General features: G+C 44.4%; 1 protein-coding gene across 2 annotated transcripts in view; it reads right to left on the minus strand.

Annotated features, from left to right (window-relative positions):
- Positions 1–22,211, minus strand: part of atad5 (ATPase family AAA domain containing 5) — a 73,671-nt gene that overhangs the window by 9,240 nt on the left and 42,220 nt on the right. For both annotated transcript variants that reach the window (XM_033044660.1, XM_033044659.1), the window contains exons 16-21: positions 21,916–22,089; positions 21,049–21,188; positions 17,637–17,730; positions 16,975–17,039; positions 9,323–9,503; positions 5,975–6,150 (exon numbers count right to left, since the gene is read on the minus strand). In XM_033044660.1, the coding sequence (XP_032900551.1) occupies positions 5,975–6,150; positions 9,323–9,503; positions 16,975–17,039; positions 17,637–17,730; positions 21,049–21,188; positions 21,916–22,089 (830 nt within the window). The remainder of the gene's footprint in view (positions 1–5,974; positions 6,151–9,322; positions 9,504–16,974; positions 17,040–17,636; positions 17,731–21,048; positions 21,189–21,915; positions 22,090–22,211) is intronic.

Raw genomic sequence — 22,211 nt, forward strand, 5'->3', positions numbered from 1 at the left:
CCCTCACAATTTTACATACTCTAACCAACACGCACTAATTCCCCCCCCCCCCCCCTTTAAATATATTACCAAAAGAACATTTGCTGCAGTTATGTCCTTTGGCCATTTCTTGTTAGTTAGTGTAATGTTTAACCTGTCAGATGGGTATAGTCAGTTTTGTCAGCTATTATCATAAAATGCCTTTAGAAAATTCCTTGCAACCTGTATATTTTGTTGTGGATAAATTGTGTGGGAAGTGAGAGTGTTTCTGTACCAATAGCAATAACGACCCATGCTATGGCCATGTCATGATCATTTTCTGTCCTTCACAGAAAACATGCTTGCATCAATCTGTAGTGTGCATGGTTAAGCATATATGTTATCAAGGTCCAGGATTTATTGACACGTTGATCATACGCTGAATAATCCAACCACATTTTTGTTTGGAAGTGGAAAGAAATAATAAAAATTGCATTAATTGCAATGTGTAAAAAGAGTTGAGATACTGTATAATAATTTTTCTGCATGTCATTGTGGTATATATCGTGTCTTGATTGGTGAATATGTTAGTTTGTGACTTTATTTGAGGCAGAAATAATATGTGAATGCTTCATTGAGCATAATTCCGACTGGTAACTACGCACTTCGTCCGAGCACATTATCGCACGCGTCATGCAAGCCATCTTAAATGACCACCTAAACTGTCATTTGGCAACCTAAAAAGCTGCCAAGGTTGCCCAGCTGGCAACAAGGAAAAAAAGTTAAGCGAGAGCCCTGTCCTTGTGCCTCCTACTGCGTTAGTTAGTGCACAAGGCAAACACTTTCATTGCTGCCATTATAGTGAGCCTCAGGGCAGCAGCCAACATCATCTAGGGCCACTCGCATCCCAGTGATTCTCTCTTCTCCCCTCGCCCCTGGGGCAGTAAATACACAAGCTTCTGGTCGTACCACCACATTCAAGAACAACTTCTTCCCCCACTGTTATTTGAACAGACTTCTGATAAGCCGAGGATGAATTCCAGATCTTCCAATCTACCGCATTGATGCTCTAGCTATTTTTTAAATCTGCACTGCCTCTGTAGCTGTAACACTATTCTGCACTCGTCTCCCTTCTCCTTTTCGCACGACCTGATGTACTCGTGTATGGTACGATTTTTCCAACCTTACTTCCCTGCCGAGTGACCTTTCACCTCCTTGCTTATCAAGAATCTGTCGACCTTGAAAACATTCAAAAACTCTGCTTTCATTTGATGGATCCAAAGACATGACCTTCTGAAGGAAATTATTTACTTATTTTAGTCTTAAATCGAAGGCTACTGACTCTAGGACAGTGGTTCTTAACCTTTTTGGCACCAGTACGCGCATACGCGAACAAAATACTGTATGTGGTATGTACTTTTATTAGGTTCCTATGCATGGGCTCAACAAATTGATATGTTATTTGTGTCCCCTTCATGACCCCCAGCAAAGCCCCAAACGACCCCCATAGGGGGTCACGACCCCCAGGTTAAGAACCACTGCTCCAGGACAAGAGGAAAAGTCCCGCGTTTCCCCTGATTCGAACTCGGAGAATTACGGTAATAGCCGCTCGTAGGTACTCGGGGCTCTCGTGGACATTTTTCAACATGTTGAAAAATCTTCACGAGCTTACCGCGTTTCCCGAGTACCTGCCGTTAGCGTTACGAGCTGCTAAAAGACGTCCCGAGCTCCGACGTACATTCTACGTGCTTACTACGAGTTAGATTTTTTTTTTAAACTCGGGAGAGCTCTTGAATTACCTCGTACAGTGGGACAGGCCCTTAAGTAATCCCAAATGATCCAATCTTTGGAATTAATGCCCTTCCTTAAATTACTGAAGCATAACTTCCCTACTCTTGTGTTCAACTGACCTAACAATAAACAATAATATTCTGTTACAACATATAACAGTACAGAACAGGAACAGACCCTTTGGCCCACAAAGTCTGTGTCAGACTTGATGCCATGTTAAACTAATCTCCTCTTCTGAAGAAGGGTCCTGACCGGAAAATTCACCTATCCATATCCTCCAGGGATGCTGCCTGACCCGTTAAGTTAAGGGGCTGTCCCTGTGGCTACCTAATCCGCGAGTTCAGAAGAGTTTGCCTCGACTCATACTCGCAGCATGGTCGACAAGGTCCTAGGAGGTCTTTGTAACTCTCCTTCATGCTCGAGAGTAGTCCTCGCGTACTCGAGGCCTCAGTTAGGTCGCGGCGTTTATTTCAACATGTTGAAAAATGCCCGCGAGTAAAAAACGTAGGTCGGCATGTTATTCGTACGTAATCGAGGGTAGTCGAAGGTAATTCGAAGGGAGTCTTCAACATATAACCATATAACAATTACAGCACGGAAACTGGCCATCTCGGCCCTTCTAGTCAGTGCCGAACACTTATTCTGTCCCATCTACCTGCACTCAGACCATAACCCTCCATTCCTTTCCCGTCCATATACCTATCCAATTTATTTTTAAATGATAAAATCGAACCAGCCTCCACCACTTCCACTGGAAGCTCATTCCGCATAGCTACCACTCTCTGAGTAAAGAAGTTCCCCCTCATGTTACCCCTAAACTTCTGTTCCTTAATTCTCAAATCATGCCCTCTTGTTTGAATCTTCCCTACTCTCAATGGAAAAAGCTTATCCACGTCAACTCTGTCTATCCCTCTCATCATTTTAAAGACCTCTATCAAGTCCCCCCTTAACCTTCTGCGCTCCAAAGAATAAAGACCTAACTTGTTCAACCTTTCTCTGTAACCTAGTTGCTGAAACCCAGGCAACATTCTAGTAAATCTCCTCTGTACTCTCTCTATTTTGTTGACATCCTTCCTATAATTTGGTGACCAAAATTGTACACCATACTCCAGAATTGGCCTCACCAATTTTTGGGTGGGCGGCACGACTCACGTCGCAGCGGCCTCCGCAGTCCGTCTGTCGTTTTTTTTTTTTTGTCGCGTTTGAATGTTTGAATGGAGTTTAAAGTGCTTTTTTTTAAACTGGGTATGTGGGGGGCGGGGGTGAGGGAAACTTTTTAAATCTTTCCCCTGCACGGAGAACCCGACCTTTTCCCTGTCGGGTCTCCGTTGTCATTGGGGCCTAGCACCGTGGTGCGGCCTCCAACCGGAACGACCTGGGTTCAACCGGAATGAGGTTCAAGTGACGCAAATAAATTGTATTGTATTGTACTGTACAATTTTAACATTACATCCCAACTTTTATACTCAATGCTCTGATTTACAAAGGCCAGCACACCAAAAGCTTTCTTTACCACCCTATCTACATGAGATTCCACCTTCAGGGAACTATGCACAGTTATTCCTAGATCCCTCTGTTCAACTGCATTCCTCAATTCGCTACCATTTACCATGTACGTCCTATTTTGATTTGTCCTGCCAAGATGTAGCACCTCACACTTATCAGCATTAAACTCCATCTGCCATCTTTCAGCCCACTCTTCCAAATGGCCTAAATCTCTGTAGACTTTGAAAATCTACTTCATTATCCACAACACCACCTATCTTAGTATCATCTGCATACTTACTAATTCAATCTACCACACCATCATCCAGATCATTGATGTATATGACAAACAACAGTGGACCGAACACAGATCCTTGAGGCACCCCACTAGTCACCGGCCTCCAACCTGACAAACAGCCATCCACCATTACTCTCTGGCATCTCCCATTCAGCCACTGTTGAATCCATCTTTCTACTCCTCCATTAATACCCAACAATTGAACCTTCCATGTGGAACCTTACTGAAGTCCATATAGACAACATCCACCGCTTTACCCTCATCAATTTCCCTAGTAACCTCTTTAAAAAATTCAAGAAGATTAGTCAAACATGACCTTCCAGGCACAAATCCATGTTGACTGTTCCTAATCAGACCGCTTACCCAGATGCTTATATATATTATCTCTAAGTATCCTTTCCATTAATTTGCCCACCACTGATGTCAAACTAACAGGTCTATAATTGCTAGGTTTACTCTTAGAACCCTTTTTAAACAATGGAACTACATGCGCAGTACGCCAATCCTCTGGCACCATTCCCGTTTCTAATGACATTTGAAATATTTCTGTCATAACCCCTGCTATTTCTACACTAACTTCCCTCAATGTCCTTGGGAATATCCTGTCAGGACCTGGAGACTTATCCACTTTTATATTGTTCAAAAGTGTCAGTACTTCCTCTTCTTTGAATCTCATATTTTCCATAGCTACTTTACTTGTTTCCCTTACCTCACATAATTCTCCTTGGTGAATACCGAGGAAAATAAATTGTTCACTATCTCCATTTCTTTTGGCTCTGCAGATAGCTGTCCACTCTGACTCTCTAATGGACCAATTTTGTCCCTCGTTATCCTTTTGCTATTAATATAGCTGTAGAAACCCTTTGGATTTACTTTCACCTTACTTGCCAAAGCAACCTCATATCTTCTTTTAGCTTTTCTAATTTCTTTCTTAAGATTCTTTTTACATTCTTTATACTCCTCAAGCACCTCATTTACTCCATGCTGCCTATAATTATTGTAGATCTCTCTCTTTTTCCAAACCAAGTGTCCAATTTCCTTTGAAAACCATGGCTCTTTCCAATTATTACTATTTCCTTTCAACCGAACAGGGACATAAAGATTCTGTACACTTAAAATTTCATCTTTAAATGTTCTCCATTTCTCTTCTACATCCTTCCCATCAAACAAAATGTCACAATTCACTCCTTTTAAATCCTTTTCGCATCTCCTCAAAGTTAGCCTTTCTCCAATCAAAAATCTCAACCCTTGGTCCAGTTCTGACCCTCTCCATAATTATATTGAAACTAATGGTATTGTGATCACTGGACCTGAAGTGTTCCCCAACACATACCTCCGCCACCTGACCTGTCTCATTTCCTAACAGGAGTCCAGCACTGCCCCTTCTCTAGTAGGAACCTCTATGTATTGCTGCAAAAAGCTATCCTGCCCACATTTTACAAACTCCAAACCATCCAGCCCATTTACAGAATGTGTTTCCCAGTCTATGTGTGGAAAATTGAAATCTCCCACAATCACTCCCTTGTGCTTACTACTAATATCTGCGATCTCCTTACATATTTGCTCTTCCAATTCTCGCTCCCCATTAGGCGGTCTATAATACACCCCTATAAGTGTTGCTACACCTTTCCCATTTCTCAGTTCCACCCAAATAGCCTCCCTAGACAAGCCCTCTAATCTATTCTGCCAAAGCACTGCTGTAATATCTTCCCTGACAAGCAATGCAACACCTCCACCTCTTGCCCCTCCAATTCTATCACACCTGAAGCAACGAAATCCTGGAATATTCAGTTTCCAATCACAGCCATCCTGCAACCATGTTTCACTAATCGCCACAACATCATACTTCCAGGTGTCATTCCAGGCTCTAAGCTCATCCACCTTTCTTACAATGCTCCTAGCATTAAAATATACACATTTAAGAAACCCACCACCTCTTATTCTCTATTATCTTTTTCTTCTTTCTCCCCTACATGTTGGGTCTGAGTGCTTCCCTTCTCTGCCTCCTGCCTCACACACTGTCTACTAGCTTTCTCTATTTGAGTCCCTCCCCCCAACCGTTCTAGTTTAAAGTCTCCCTTCCAACATAGTCGAAGGGAGGTCGAAGGAGATCGAAGGTGGTCGTCTTCACTCTCCACTATTCGGTGTCCAATTTTCCCGAAGCTAGTCGAAGCTAGTCTTCAACATAGTCGAATGAGGTCTTCAACGTGACATTTTTCCAAACTCTCCTAAACTCGGGGGGGGGGGGGGGGGGGGGGGGGGGGAAGTAGTTGTTCAGATTGATAGCCACAGGGAAAAAGTGGCGCTCTGTACTGCATCTTGGTGGAACAAGACTGTTGCTGAAGGTGCTCCTCAGGGTGACTAGCGTGTCATGGAGGGGGTGAGCTGTAGCCTTCCTGATATGAAAAGTAAACATGTTAAGTGATAGCGGGGAGCCATTACCTTAAACATGGAAAAGAGGCCGTTTGAAGGTTCAGCATCGCCTTTGAAGCCAAGCAGGTTCTCAGCACATCCCGTGTTGCATTTGGGAACCTCCTGCATCTTCACAGCAGAGCTGCCCTTTGACAATCTCGCCACAGCATCTTCAGCCGTCTTGACCGGTTCTTTCTCAGCTGAGGCTGGAAGTACACACATTAATTTGGTTTATGGTGAGATGCATATTAATATGTAAAGATCACTTTTTTTTTTTTTTTAAACAAAAGGAAGATAAAACATATTTATTATTTTGCAATAAGGACATATTTTAGTGCGTACAAACACATTGCTAATGTCCAAATTTCACGATTGGTCATGAGCAGCCTCAAACCCACCTGGCCCAACTTTTAAAGTAGCCGTACGTGGGAATACGCTGTATAAACATAAACAAGATCCTATAGATCTAGGAATCATTCAGCCGCAAGAAGCACTGGTGGTAAGTCGATAGGCGTGTTTGTGATGGACAGGCTATATATAATAGGGGTTTGCAGTATTTAGAATATCTCTCTCTGATGTGGAGAGGATGTTTCCACTAGTGGGAGTCAATAGACAATAGGTGCAGGAGTAAGCCATTCGAGCTAGCACCGCTATTAAATGTGATCATGGCTGATCATCCCCAATCAGTACCTCGTTCCTGCCTTCTCCCCATATCCCCCGACTCCGCTATTTTTAAGAATCTAGGGCCAGAGGCCATAGACTCAGAATAAAAGGACATACTTTTAGAAAGGAGACGAGGACAAATTTTTCTTTAGCCAGAGGGCGGTGAATCTGTGGAATTCATTGCCACACGAGGTTGTGGAGGCCAAGTCAATGGATATTTTAAGGCGGAGATTGGCAGGTTCATGATTAGCATGGGTGTCTGGGTTATGTGGAGAAGGCAGGAGAGGGAAAGATAAATCAGTCATGATTAAAATGTAAAACAGACTTGATGGGCCAAATGGCCAAATTCTGCTCCTATCACATGAACTTTACTGATTTTGATGGTTATGTAGCAGCAACGATTAAGGTTTTATTTGATAATTCCAAAAAAAAAAAAGAAAGCATATTAATGGTAGGTTAATTGGTTTAGGGAGCTTCATTCTGATAGTGTCTGCCGAAGTAAGATTCTAGTAGAGCATTATTAATTGGTTGATTTATTTAATTTCATGGAAACTTGGTTTACAAGGTCACCGAACAGCACTGGACTCCTTCTTCGGTCAGGCCAGTGATTAATCTCCTCTTCAAAATCTCCAAGAAGACACGTCTAAGTGTCTAAGAAGGACGTGGGGGTGGGGGGGGGGGAAGATCACACACACACAAGAGTCCCTTCTGCCCAACTTGCCCACACCGGGCAACATGTCGCCGCTACACTAGTCCCACCTGCGTGCGTTTGGTCCATATCCCTCCAAACCTGTCCTATCCATGTACCTGTCTCACTGTTACATATATATATCTGTGTGTGCGTGTGTATTTTACACACACACACAATTCCAATATTGCTCGCCAGTGGGGTGGGGGGTTGGGGGGTGGGGCTTTCTGTTGCGCTAGTGTTGGTTGTTACGGGCCGAAGGTGCTGGTTTCCAGAGGGCTAGTATAGACATTGTGGGCCGAATGGATTCTTGGGCTGGCAGCCAATGGTTGCAACGATTTTAAAAGCCAAGCCAAGGCAAACAATTGGGCAGCAAGCAGCCACCTGACAACCAAAATCCATTTGTGAAAACATACTTTTAAAAAAAAAAGGCGAGGCAAACAACTGGGCAGCAAGCAGCCACCTGACAACCAAAATTCATTTTATGAACACAAACTTTTAAATAAAAAGGAGAGGCAAATAATTGGGCAGCAGCCACTTTACAGCCGCATCGAGGGGACTCACCGTGGAGTAGACGTGCGTTCAGTCTTATTCGCAGCTCAGAGCTGTGACCTTCTCCCTTCCTGGGTCTGGCAGAGACTGAGTGAGGCACGACACTTCCGGGTTTTATAGTCCCTCCCCCTGCCGCCAGCAGGGGGAAGCAGAGAGAATGGGGAATTTTGTAAAAACATTAATATCTCTCATTTTTCATCGACGGGAAAAATCCTCCGCTCCCGGAAGGCGGAGCTATGAGCGAAAAGGCCAAATATGACGGCCATAGATGGCGGCATTCTGTCGGAAATTACGCCACAGCGGGCCAAAAGCGGTCAAGATCAGAATTTGTCGTCATATAGATAGAAGATAGATACACACACACACACACACACACACATATATACCCGCAACACCCATACTAGCGCAACAGAAAGCCCTCCCACTGGCGAGCAATATTGGAATTGGTGGAGAGGTGGAATATTGCGTTGGTGACCAGCCCTCCCGTGTGATGCTGGGACCCGACGGGTCCCACTTAGTCTAGTATATATATATATATATATTTCATATTAGTATGGGTGTTGCGGGCCGAAGGTACTGGTTTCCAGAGGGCTAGTATAGACATTGTGGGCTGAACGGATTCTTGGGCTGGCAGCTGACTGTTGCAGCTAACGATTTTAAAAGCCAAGCCAAGGCAAACAATTGAGCAGCAGCCACCCGACAACCAAAATTCATTTTGTGAACACAAACTTTTTAAAAAGGCGAGGCAAACAATTGGGCAGCAGCCACCCGACAACCAAAATTCATTTTGTGAACACAAACTCACAAAAAGGCGAGGCAAACAATTGGGCAGCAGCCACCTTACAGCCTCATCGAGGGGACTCACCGTGGTGTAGACGTGCGTTCAGTGTTATTCGCAGCTCAGAGAGCCGTGACCCTCTCGCTTCCTGGGTCTGGCAGAGACTGAGTGAGGGACTACACTTCCGGGTTTTATTGTCCCGCCCCCCTGCCGCCAGCGGGGGCAGCAGAGAGAATGGGGAATTGTTTTAAATCATTAATATCTCTCTGATTTTTCATCGACGGGAAAAATCCTCCGGTCCCGGAAGGCGGAGAGGGGCTCTGAGCGAGGTGGTCAAAAATGACGGCCGTAGGTGGCGGCGTTCTCTCGGAAATCACACCACAGCGAGCCAAAAGTGGTCAAGATCAGACTTTTAGTAATATAGATACACACACACATATATATATATACACACACACACACACACACACACATATATATACACACACACATATATATACACACACACATATATATACACACACATATATACACACACATATATATATATATACACACACACATATACACACACATATATACACACACATACATACACACATATACATATATATATACACACACACACACACACACATATACATACATATACACACACGCACATAAAAAAACAATCGAACAGTAATAGCACACTCACTCTCAGTGGGAAGAAGCTTGTCCACTTTGTTGCCACCGCCACTTCTCACCCAGAACTGCAGGTAGAGGATACTTTGGCGAATGTCACATTTGTTAAGAGCAAGGAGTGTAGCGAGATCCTTCATATCCGTCCTTAAATTTTCAGCTAGACACAAGAGCTGGAGGTAGCTGGCAACGTTTGCCTAGTGGTTGGAAAAGAAAACAGACCACTAATTGATGCACTTGGGTCACACTTTATGTTCACTGCATCCTCACCACAATCCAAATGTTAGATTCAAGATTCAATGTAATTGTCTTATTATTATTTAATTTATGTAAAGCACTTTGGTGTCAATGCGAGTTGACTTAAAACGTGCTATATAAATAAAACTTACTTACTTATTTACTTACATGCACCAATTAAGGTACAGTGAAATTTGAGTTACCATACAGCCATACTAAGTAAAAACGCAAAAATACACACAGCACATGAAATAAAGTTTAACATAAACATTCACCACAGTGGAATCAACATTCCTCACTGTGTGGCAGTGTTAACTAGATGGCACAAAGCTGGGTGGCAGTGTGAACTGTGAGGAGGATGCTATGAGAATGCAGGGTGGCTTGGACATGTTGGGGGAGTGGGCAGATGCATGGCAGATGAAGTTTAATGCGGATAAATGTGAGATTATCCATTTTGGTGGCAAAAACAGGAAGGCAGATTACTATCTAAATGGCGTCACGGGAAAAGGGGAAGTACAACGGGATCTGGGGGTCCTTGTTCATCAGTCTATGAAAGTAAGCATGTAGGTACAGCAGGCAGTGAAGAAAGCGAGTTTATAACAAGAGGAGTCGAGTATAGGAGCAAAGAGGTCCTTCTGCAGTTGTACAGAGCCCTAGTGAGACCACACCTGGAGTATTGTGTGCAGTTTTGGTCCCCTAATTTGAGGAAGGACATTCTTGCTATTGAGGGAGTGCAGCGTAGGTTTACAAGGTTAATTCCCGGGATTGCGGGACTGTCGTATGCTGAGAGAATGAAGCAGCTGGGCTTGTACACTCTGGAGTTTAGAAGGATGAGAGGGATCTTATTGAAACATATCAGATTGTTAAGGGTTTGGACATGTTGGAGGCAGGAAACATGTTCCCGATGTTGGGGGAGTCCAGAACCAGGGGCCACAGTTTAAGAATGAGGGGTGAGCCATTTAGAACGGAGACGAGGAAACACTTTTTCTCACAGAGAGTGGTGAGTGTGGAATTCTCTGCCTCAGAGGGCGGTGGCAGCCAGTTCTCTGGATGCTTTCAAGAGAGAGCTAGATAGGGCTCTTAAAGATAGCGGAGTCAGGGGATATGGGGAGAAGGCAGGAACGGGGTACTGATTGGGGATGATCAGCCATGATCACATTGAATGGCGGTGCTGGCTCGAAGGGCCGAATGGCCTACTCCTGCACCTATTGTCTATTGATGGAAGGCAATAAAGTTCAGTCATCTTCCTCCTTTGTTCGCCCATGGTCGGGGCCTTTGAACCGTTGTCGACGATCCGCAGTTTAAGCCCTCTCGTCGGGATGATCGAAACTCCGCCGTCGGGACGGATCAGAACAGATCAGACGGATTAGACTTTTACTTTAGTCTTTAGAGATACAGCAGGGAAACAGGACCCTGGGCCCACCAAGTCCGTGATGACCAGCGATCACCCCCGTACACTAGCACCATCCTACACACTAGCGACAATTTACAATTTTACCGTGGCCAATTAACCGACAAACCTATTCGTCCTTGGAGTGTGGGAGGAAAGCGGAGCACCCGGTGGAAAGTCACGCAGTCACAGGGAGAGCGTACAGACGGCGTTTGCACGGCACAGTCAGGATCTGACCCAGGTATCTGCCACTTTAAGGCAGCTGCGCCATTTCTTCAGTGTATGGGCAAGATTACCTCCATGGTGATATCACAAGCACCAGCCAAAATGATTATGTTGGATAATTATCACCATCAGTCACAGAAAGAGCACTCTCTCCTGTAAGTGTCTGGAATTAATTTTGCGCACACAATTTTCAGTTAACTACAGAAATGACAAGGAGTGGTGCAAGTCGATGAGGCGGGTTTATTTTGGCATTACGTTCAGCACACACATTGTGGGCCGAAGAGCCTGTTCCTGTGCTGTACTTTTTATTATTCGATGCAAGGAGGAATGGGACCAAATAACTCTTCCAAAGATCTAGCAACTGTGCCGAATGTGGAATGTAGTCTGGACAGGAGACAGGATTGTGGGCGGTGGAGATTTTAACCACAAGGAAATTAAGAGTCAGTCCCGTGAGCTATTCAACACAACTCCAGTGGAGTCACTGGAGGGGGGGGGGGAGGGGTTGCAAGTTATGGGGGGGGAAAAGGTACAATGTTGTATTGAACTTCCGTGAGTGCAGAATGAACTCAAGCATTGGGATACATCACATGATTCACATTCCATGGCTGACAAAATCAGACTATTGTCTATCTCTGGCAGCATGTGCGGTCTGAATGCTGAATGACTGATTTCCTGCAGCATCAAAATTACCTCGTTTAACAATAGGTCGTTTTTTCTTTTTTTAAAAGAGGCGATGCAAGTCATTTAAACGCTACGTATCTGGTCAATTTCTACCAACCAGTTTCTCGCTGTTTTTTGGTGCGCTGAAAAGGAGGAAGTTTAGCTCCTTAAAATAGCATCGAAGAGTGACGAAGCGCTGGTGAAATGTGGAGCAACTAACTGTCGATTGATGCGTAGATGACACAACTTCAGAGTCAGGAGGTGGGGTAGCGTTGCTGATTAGAGAGGAGATTAACGCAATGGAAAGGAAGGACATTAGTTTGGAGGATGTGGAATCGGTATGGGTAGAGCTGCGAAACACTAAGGGGCAGAAAACGCTGGTGGGTGTTGTGTACAGGTCACCTAACAGTAGTAGTGAAGTTGGAGATGGTATCAAACAGGAAATTAGAAATGCGTGCGACAAAGGCAAAACCGTTATAATGGGTGACTTCAATCTACATATAGATTGGGTGAATCAAATTGGCAGGGGTGCTGAGGAAGAGGATTTCTTGGAATGTATGCGGGATAGTTATCTAAATCAACATGTAGAGGAACCAACGAGAGAGCAGCCTATTTTAGACTGGGTATTGAGTAACGAGGAAGGGTTAGTTAGCAGTCTTGTTGTACGTGCCCCCTTGGGCAAGAGTGACCATAATATGGTTGAGTTCTTCATTAGGATGGAGAGTGACATTGTTAATTCAGAAACAATGGTTCTGAACTTAAAGAAAGATAACTTTGAGGGTATGAGACGTGAATTGGCCAAGATTGACTGGCAATTAATTCTAAAAGGGTTGACGGTGGATATGCAATGGAAGACATTTAAAGACTGCATGGATGAACTACAAAAATTGTTCATCCCAGTTTGGCAAAAGAACAAATCAGGGAAGGTAGTGCATCCATGGATAACAAGGGAAATCAGGGATAGTATCAAAGCGAAGGATGATGCGTACAAATTAGCCAGAAAAAGCAGCATACCGGAGGACTGGGAGAAATTCAGAGACCAGCAGAGGAGGACAAAGGGCTTAATTAGGAAAGGAAAAATAGATTATGAAAGAAAACTGGCAGGGAACATAAAAACTGACTGCAAATGTTTTTATAGATATGTGAAAAGAAAGAGATTAGTTAAAACAAATGTAGGTCCCTTGCAGTCAGAAACAGGTGAGTTGATCATGGGGAACAAGGATATGGCGGACCAATTGAATAACTACTTTGGTTCCGTCTTCACTAAGGAAGACATAAATAATCTGCCGGAAATAGCAGGGGACCGCGGGTCAAAGGAGTTGGAGGAATTGAGTGAAATCCAGGTTAGCCGGGAAGTGGTGTTGGGTAAATTGAATGGATTAAAGGCCGATAAATCCCCAGGGCCAGATAGGCTGCATCCCAGAGTACTTAAGGAAGTAGCTCCAGAAATAGTGGATGCATTAGTAATAATCTTTCAAAACTCTTTAGATTCTGGAGTAGTTCCTGAGGATTGGCGGGTAGCAAACGTAACCCCACTTTTTAAGAAGGGAGGGAGAGAGAAAACGGGGAATTACAGACCAGTTAGTCTAACATCGGTAGTGGGGAAACTGCTAGAGTCAGTTATTAAAGATGGGATAGCAGCACATTTGGAAAGTGGTGAAATCATTGGACAAAGTCAGCATGGATTTACAAAAGGTAAATCATGTCTGACGAATCTTATAGAATTTTTCGAGGATGTAACTAGTAGCGTGGATAGGGGAGAACCAGTGGATGTGGTGTATCTGGACTTCCAGAAGGCTTTCGACAAGGTCCCACATAAGAGATTAGTATACAAACTTAAAGCACACGGCATTGGGGGTTCAGTATTGATGTGGATAGAGAACTGGCTGGCAAACAGGAAGCAAAGAGTAGGAGTAAACGGGTCCTTTTCACAATGGCAGGCAGTGACTAGTGGGGTACCGCAAGGCTCAGTGCTGGGACCCCAGCTATTTACAATATATATTAATGATCTGGATGAGGGAATTGAAGGCAATATCTCCAAGTTTGCGGATGACACTAAGCTGGGGGGCAGTGTTAGCTGTGAGGAGGATGCTAGGAGACTGCAAGGTGACTTGGATAGGCTGGGTGAGTGGGCAAATGTTTGGAAGATGCAGTATAATGTGGATAAATGTGAGGTTATCCATTTTGGTGGCAAAAACAGGAAAGCAGACTATTATCTAAATGGTGACCGACTAGGAAAAGGGGAGATGCAGCGAGACCTGGGTGTCATGGTACACCAGTCATTGAAAGTGGGCATGCAGGTGCAGCAGGCAGTGAAGAAAGCGAATGGTATGTTAGCTTTCATAGCCAAAGGTTTTGAGTATAGGAGCAGGGAGGTTCTACTGCAGTTGTACAGGGTCTTGGTGAGACCACACCTGGAGTATTGCGTACAGTTTTGGTCTCCAAATCTGAGGAAGGACATTATTGCCCTAGAGGGAGTGCAGAGAAGGTTCACCAGACTGATTCCTGGGATGTCAGGACTGTCTTATGAAGAAAGACTGGATAGACTTGGTTTATACTCTCTAGAATTTAGGAGATTGAGAGGGGATCTTATAGAAACTTACAAAATTCTTAAGGGGTTGGACAGGCTAGATGCAGGAAGAATGCTCCCGATGTTGGGGAAGTCCAGGACAAGGGGTCACAGCTTAAGGATAAGGGGGAAATCCTTTAAAACCGAGATGAGAAGAACTTTTTTCACACAGAGAGTGGTGAATCTCTGGAACTCTCTGCCACAGAGGGTAGTCGAGGCCAGTTCATTGGCTATATTTAAGAGGGAGTTAGATGTGGCCCTTATGGCTAAGGGGATCAGAGGGTATGGAGAGAAGGCAGGTACGGGATACTGAGTTGGATGATCAGCCATGATCATATTGAATGGTGGTGCAGGCTCGAAGGGCCGAATGGCCTACTCCTGCACCTAATTTCTATGTTTCTATGTTTCTATGTCAGAGATTAAGTGCGAAATGGGTTGGAAGAAGACGGAGAAGGCTTGAAAATAGCATGGGAACATCGCAACGACAGTTGAACATGCAGCTGAGTGTAGGGCTTCTGAAATGTTCCACACAGCTCACTTTATGATTGGGTTGTAGCAGCAACGATGCTTATTGTACCAGAGGCCACTGGTTGGTGCTGGGCTGGAGGGACAGAGGGACAGAGACACACACACACAGTTCCAGGCTGCCCTCTGCAGGTGGTAGGATACAAGCTGAGGGACAGATTGGGCTTGGTTACATCGAAGGTGGCCAACACTTGGTTGAAGATGCAGTACTAAGGATACTTGTGAGAAGGTAACATGGCGCTAGGCAGGTCTGCATAAAAAGTGACGACAGGAGGAGATGGAATTTCATAACACTGGAACATATGTCAGCAAGCTGGAAAGAGTGCAGAGAATGTGCAGGAAGGAACTGCAGATGCTGGTTTAAACCGAAGATAGACACAAAAAGCTGGAGTAACTCAGCGGGATAGGCAGCATCCCTGGAGAGGGCAGAGAAGATTTGTAAAGATGTTGCCTGGACCCGAGGACCTAAGCTTTATGGAGAGGCTGGGCAGGGTAGGGTAGGCCTTGGAGCGTAGGAGGGCGAGGGGCAATTTTATAGAGATGTATAAAATCAGGAGAGGAACAGACAGAGTGAATGCATTGTTTTTTTTTACCCAGGGTGGGGGAAATAAAGAACCAGACTATGTAGGGTTAAGGCACGAGGCAAAGATTTAATTAGAAACCAAGGGACAAATTCTTCACAGACAAAATGGGTGTATGGAACAAGCTGCCAGAGGAGGCAGTTGAGGCAGGTACTACAACAACATTTAAAAGACATTTAGAGATGCATATGGATAGTCAAGTGTTTTATGGTTATGGTCATGTGTGGTCAAATCTGTGGAACTCTCTGCCACAGAAAGTAGTTGAGGCCAGTTCATTGGCTATATTTAAGAGGGAGTTAGATGTGGCCCTTGTGGCTAAAGGGATCATGGGGTATGGAGAGATGGCAGGTACAGGATACTGAGTTGGTTGATCAGCCATGATCAGACTGAATGGCGGTGCAGGCTCGAAGGGCCTACTCCTGCACCTATTTTCTATGTGTCCTAAATAGAACAATCAAATTCTTACTTGCAGCAGCACAACAGAATATGTAAACATAGTACATTGTAAATATGATAAACGAGAGAGAAAAAGATCAGTGTGCATATACTCTATACACATACCCACAAGTACACACACACACACACATATATATATTTATGAATGAATAAGTTTATTGGCCAAGTATTCACACACACACTCACACATATATACATACACACACACACACACACACAAAAAAAACAAGCAATAGTTATGAAATAATAACAATTATTGAAGTTCAGAGCTTATTTGTGGTTGTCATGTTTAACAGCCTGACGGTTGTAGGGAAGAAGCTGTTCCCCAAGTAGGTTTAGAGGGATATGGGAGAAACAGGGGCAAATGGGATGAGCTTATTTGGGGCATCTTGGTCAGCATGGATGAGTTCGAATGAAGGGCCCGTTTCCATCCTGTATGATTATGGCCCAGACCCAAACCAAAGTGACTTTGAACATCTGTAGTTGCTAAATCCAAAATGTTGCTAAATCTAAGTTTCCAAAGTGTAGTCACTTGTGGATTAGAAATACAGGAACCGATTCTCACTGACGCAGTAATGACCACTGTCATTAAGTAGAGATAGACAAGACTGCAGATGCTGGAAACGTAAGCAAAACACAAAGTGCTGAAGTCATTCAGCAAGTCAGGGATCGTCCGTGGGGGGAATGGAAAGGCGACGTTTCGGGACAGGACCCTTCTTCAGACAATGCAGGAGTGGGGTGAAAGCTGGAAAAGATATGCGGGGGGGGGGTACAGAAGGCAGGATTGGGAGAAATATGGGGGTACATTAGGGTGGAGGCACAAGGAGGGGGGGGGGGGAGAGGAGAAAAGGAGGAAGAGGGCAAGTTGAAATTATGTATTAGTCTTGACACCCAAGAGGCCATTTCACTGAAGAATGGTCAGCCATGATCACATTGAATGGCGGTGCAGAATGGCCTGCTCCTGCACCTATAGTCTATTGAAGAGACATTTCATCACCAACTTCAATCAAAAATCAGAAACTTACCGGGGATGGCATTTTAAAACGAATTTCTTCGAAGCAGCATTCAAACATTAAGCTGAAATTGGGATCTAGGGAACAAATGCAAACACAGTGGTCAATAAGTTGCAGATTTTACAATAAATAATTAACCAGAGATGCCTTTACACAGTCAGCTACAACCAGCTCTGTGGAGGAGTAAAAATGCTGGAGAAACTCAGCGGGTGAGGCAGCATCTCTGGAGAGAAGGAATTGGCGACCCTTTGGGTCTCGTCCCGAAACGTCGCCAATACCTTCTCTCCATAGATGCAGCCTCGCCCGCTGAGTTTCTCCAGCATTTTGTGTCTACCTTCGAATTTACTGGCATCTGCAGTTTGTTCCTAAACATGTGGAGGAGTCAAGTGGGTCAGGGAGCATCTGTGGAGGGAATGGATTGGAGACATTTTGACTCAAGGATCCCAACTCGAAACATTCTACCAGTTTCCTCCACAGATGCTGCCTGACCTGCTGAGTTACTCCAGCACTTTGTGTTTTACATACAGAGCGACTGATTGGGGGAAATGCCTCACAGATGTCATCCCATCAATGCCTTCTGGTCATTAATCACCTGGCGTGAAAAAGGAAAGAGCCGAACGTACAAAGGAAATAACACACTGCTTTACTTTAAAAAAAAGACTACAAAAACTAACCAGTCGTGGTGAGTATAACAGGCCGTTTTGCAGTTGCCATGAAGGTCTTGATTGCATTTAGAAATCCAGCATCATCGTCAAATATTACATCCACCTGTTTAAGAAAATAGAACAAATATATGAGCATGTGCAAAGTAAGAGTTTGGTGACAGACTGGGGCGGCGCGGCAGTAGATATGCAGCCTCACGGCACCACAGACCCAGGTTCGATCCGACTATGGGTGCTGTCTGTACAGAGTTTGCAGGTTCTCCCTGGGACCACATGGGGTTGGGTGCTTTGGATTCCCCCACCCACTCCAAAGACGTACAGGTTTGTAGGTTAATTGGCTTTGGCAAAAATTGTAAATTGTACCTAGTGTGTGTAGGATAGTGTTAGTGTACGGGGATCACTGGTCAGCGGGCCGGAGGGCCTGTTTCCATGTTGTACCTCCAGGGCTCTCGCTTAACTTTTTTCCCCTGTTGCCAGCCGGGTAACCGAGGCAGCATTTTAGGTTGCCAAATGACAGTTTAGGTGGTCATTTAAGACGGCTTGCATGACACATACGATAATGTGCTCAGACGAAGTGTGTAGTTACCAGTCGGAATTATGGTCAATGAAGCATTCACATATTATTTCTGCTTCAAATAAAGTCACAAACTAAACATATTCACCAATCAAGACATGATATATACCACAATGACATGCAGCAAAATTACAATACAGTATCTCATCTCCTTTTACACATTGCAATGAATGCAATTTCTATTATTTCTTTCCACTTCCAAACAAAATTCTGGTTGGATTATTCAGCGTATGATCAATCTCAGTGAGACCAAGTGCAGGCTTGGCGATCGTTTTGCACAGCACCTACACTCAGTTTGCAATAACCAAACTGATCTCCCGGTGGCTCAGCACTTCAACTCCCCCTCCCATTCTGAATCAGACTTTTCTGTCCTGGGCCTCCTCCATGGCCAGAGTGAGGCCCACTGTAAATTGGAGGAGCAGCACCTCATATTTTGCTTGGGCAGTTTACACCCCAGCGGTATGAAAATTGACCTCCAATTTCAGGTAGTCCCTGCTTTCTCCTCTGCTTCCCAGCTCTCCCTCAGCCCACTGTCTCCGCCTCTTCCTTTCTTCTTCCCACCCCCTGCACCCTCACATCAGTTTGAAGAAGGGTCTCGACCCAAAACGTTGCCTATTTCTTTCGTTCCATAGATGCTGCCTCACCCGCTGAGTTTCTCCAGCATTTTTGTCTCCCCATTCACACAAGTTCAGTTATCCCACTTTCCAAACCCACTCCCTACACATATGGGGCAATTTTACAGAGACAAGTTAACCTACAAAGCCAATGCATCTTTGGGATGTGGGAGGAAACCTACTTGCTTGCAGGGAGAATGTGCAAATTCAACACAGACAGTGCCCGAGGACAGGATCGAACACAGATCCCTGGCATGTGAGGCAGCAAGTCTACCAGCTGTGCCACTATATTTTATTTTCCAACACCCAAAAACTATACGTTGATAACTTTGGTTACTAAAAAAAAAAGAAACTATTCATTTTCAGTCTTAAATCTCTAAGTGATGCCATGTCCCCCTTTACAGCTACTGTATGTTTTAATTCAGTTCAAGACTATAGGGCAGTACATTGGCCATAAAGTTGCTGAATATGGGTGCTATCTGTATGGTTTGCTCCTTTTCTCTTTGATCGCATGGGTTTTCTCCTGGTGCTCTTGCTTCCTTCCACATTGCAAATATGTGCAGGAATCTTTTTCAGACCCAACCCAAAACGTAATATTTTCCTTTTGTCCAGAGATTCTATCTGACCTGTTGAGTTACTCCAGCTTTTTGTGTCTATCTTCAGTTTAAACCAGCATCTGCAGTTCTTTCCTACACACACAATAGAACTTTATTATTCCCAGGAGGGAAATTGTGTGTGTGTGTGTGTGTGTATATAGTTATATATTCATATATAAATATACACTGTTTTGTTTTCTCGTTTATAACATTGTTTACAGAGTACTATGTTTACATATTCTATTGTGCTGGTGCAAGTAAGGATTTCATTGGGACATGAGAGAATAAAACACTCTTGACTCTTGACCTCCGTTGCTAATGTGTGGGATAGAACTAGTGTACGGGTGATCGGTTGTCGGCGTGGACTCGGTGGGCCGAAGGGCCTGTTTCCACACTGTATCTTTAAATTAAACTAAAACACTAAAACCAGAGGAAATCTAAAGAAAGGTCTCTACCCGAAACGTCACCCAATTTCTTCTATCCAGAGATGTTGACTGCTCCATGGAGTTCTGCCGCACAATTAAAGCATGGAATAGTCTTCACCCTACTATAGGGACCCACCAGAAGCAATTACATTTAAGGTAGCTCTTTTTTCCCCCCCCAAGAACCCTTCTTTGTTTAAGTCCAAGTCAAGAGTCAAGAGAGTTTTATTGTCACGTGTCCCAGAGAGGACAATGAAATTCTTGCTTGCTGCAGCACAACAGAATATGTAAACGTAATACAGAACAGGAGATAAAAGTTCACAGTTTCTATTTACAATAGACCATATATATACACACACACACAATAAATAAACAGATAAAATGCAATAGGCTGTTATTTTTCAGAGTTTGGTGGTGGTGTTTAAATTCTGTTTAAATTCCATTTCGAATATTTTTGGAGGACCAGGAAACCAAGAAGCAAGAGTTACTCCAGGGAGTTACTCCAGTTCGAACGAGTGATTCTGCGTTGGTTTTCAGCAATGGCGGTCAGATCTCCCACCATGCAAAGGGAGGGAGAAAGTGACCGACGCCGATCAGTTGCAGTGGCAGTACGCATGTGCAGGGCGGCACATGCGCACAACCACGGCCGATGATGTGCTGGCCAAAGATCCTCGCTATAGGATCATTGGTGCTGGCCGAGGTTGTGCGCATGTGTAAGGCGGCCGGCCGTGCCGGTGGACGTGGAGCGGGCGGAGACCCGAGACATGGACAGCGGGCAGAGACGGAGAGAGAGAAAAATAGAGAGAGAGAGAGAGAAAAATAGAGAGGGGACCCGCTCAGGTGTCCCGGGTGCTTGCCAAGCCGGGCAAGATGGCATGGCTTTTAGGTTGCCCGGTGGGACTGTGGCTTGCCATTGGCAACCGGGCAACCGCTAATTTCTAGCTCTGACCTCTAAACCAAGGGTTCACCTACCCAGGGGGTAGATTTGTTGATTCTGGATTTGTACATATTTTTCTCATTGATTGACTGTGTTTGGTTCTGGTATTATGATCTGTTCATCATTAGTTCATAAATAAGTGAAATAACATCGTTATGCGCTATTAAAGTTGCCCGGGATAAACGGGACGAAAAAGGTTGGGAACCCCTGCTCTAAACTAAAGTTTATTTCATCGGAGATTCATTTAAGCATGCTGAAAAGTGGAGTGTTTGTAAACCTACCTCTTCAAACAGAATGAGTGACGTGGCACTCTTGCGGTGACATTCTTCTGTGTCTTTGTTCTCAGAAACGGCAGGGATCTTGGACACTTCCGAAACCTGGCCACTAGTTTTCGGGGTCTTACAAATCTTTTGAGGTTTGACTAAAAAGAAAAGAGAGAGTTCTCACTTTAATCACCAAGCACTTTCCAGCTATTGAACAGATCAAACAACGTTTTGGGGAGATTGGCAAAGATTGCCCACTAACGCAGACTTTTTCGGCGACTGCCGGCACCTGTCATAGGTCGCCGAAAATTTTCAACATGTTGAAAATTCAGCGGCGACCAGAAAGACGCTACGACTCTTTGGAGACCTCTCACGACCATACAGGCGACCCCCCCTCGTGACATGTCGCGGATGAGAGGCCGTGAGAGGTCTCCTATGGTCGTGAGAGGTCTCCAAAGAGTCGTAGAGTCTTTCTGGTCGCTGCTGAATTTTCAACATTAAAAAAAAAAATTCTGCGACCTATGACAGTTGCCGAAAAAGTCGCGTAAGTGGGACAGGCCCTTTAGTGAGTCAATGGAGGAAAGAAGATAAGACTTTATTGCTTTCCATCACAATGAGGAACGTGGAGGAGCCGCTGTGAAGGATGTTTTTGTTAAATTTTTATGCGGTTGCGCGCTTTGTTGCTTTTCTGGTATGACTGCATGGCAAATCAAATTCCTCGTATGATTTACAGACTTGTTTTGTTTTCATACTTGGCTAATGAAAATCAATTACAAGTGCAAGCAATGATCAATATGTTGTGTTGAAAGCGTGCATCAGGACTAATGCCAGTACACTAGCAGAATAACCACTGGAAAGGTGTTTCAATGCAACTTATTTTCTCACCACTCATCCGATTGTCAGCCTTTACCATTTCTTCACTTTTGTTAGACTTCAACGGGGCTTTGAAGAAATTGGCTAAGGACATGGGCGCCAGGCTCTTCTTTGAGCCCTTTTTCCTCGGAGATAAGGCAGCTTTCCTGGGCGACCTGACGACAATTCTGGGAGAGTTGGGCTTCTCTGTGAAAAAGGAATCGTCCAAATTTAGTGGATATCAAGCTCCGTAGAAGATGGCTTCACACATAAAAATGTTAAGAATGAGAATACGGAGAGTAGAATATAGAATTTCACAGGATCTTCAA

This window comes from Amblyraja radiata, chromosome 26, assembly GCF_010909765.2.
Source record: "Amblyraja radiata isolate CabotCenter1 chromosome 26, sAmbRad1.1.pri, whole genome shotgun sequence".
NCBI lineage: Eukaryota > Metazoa > Chordata > Chondrichthyes > Rajiformes > Rajidae > Amblyraja > Amblyraja radiata.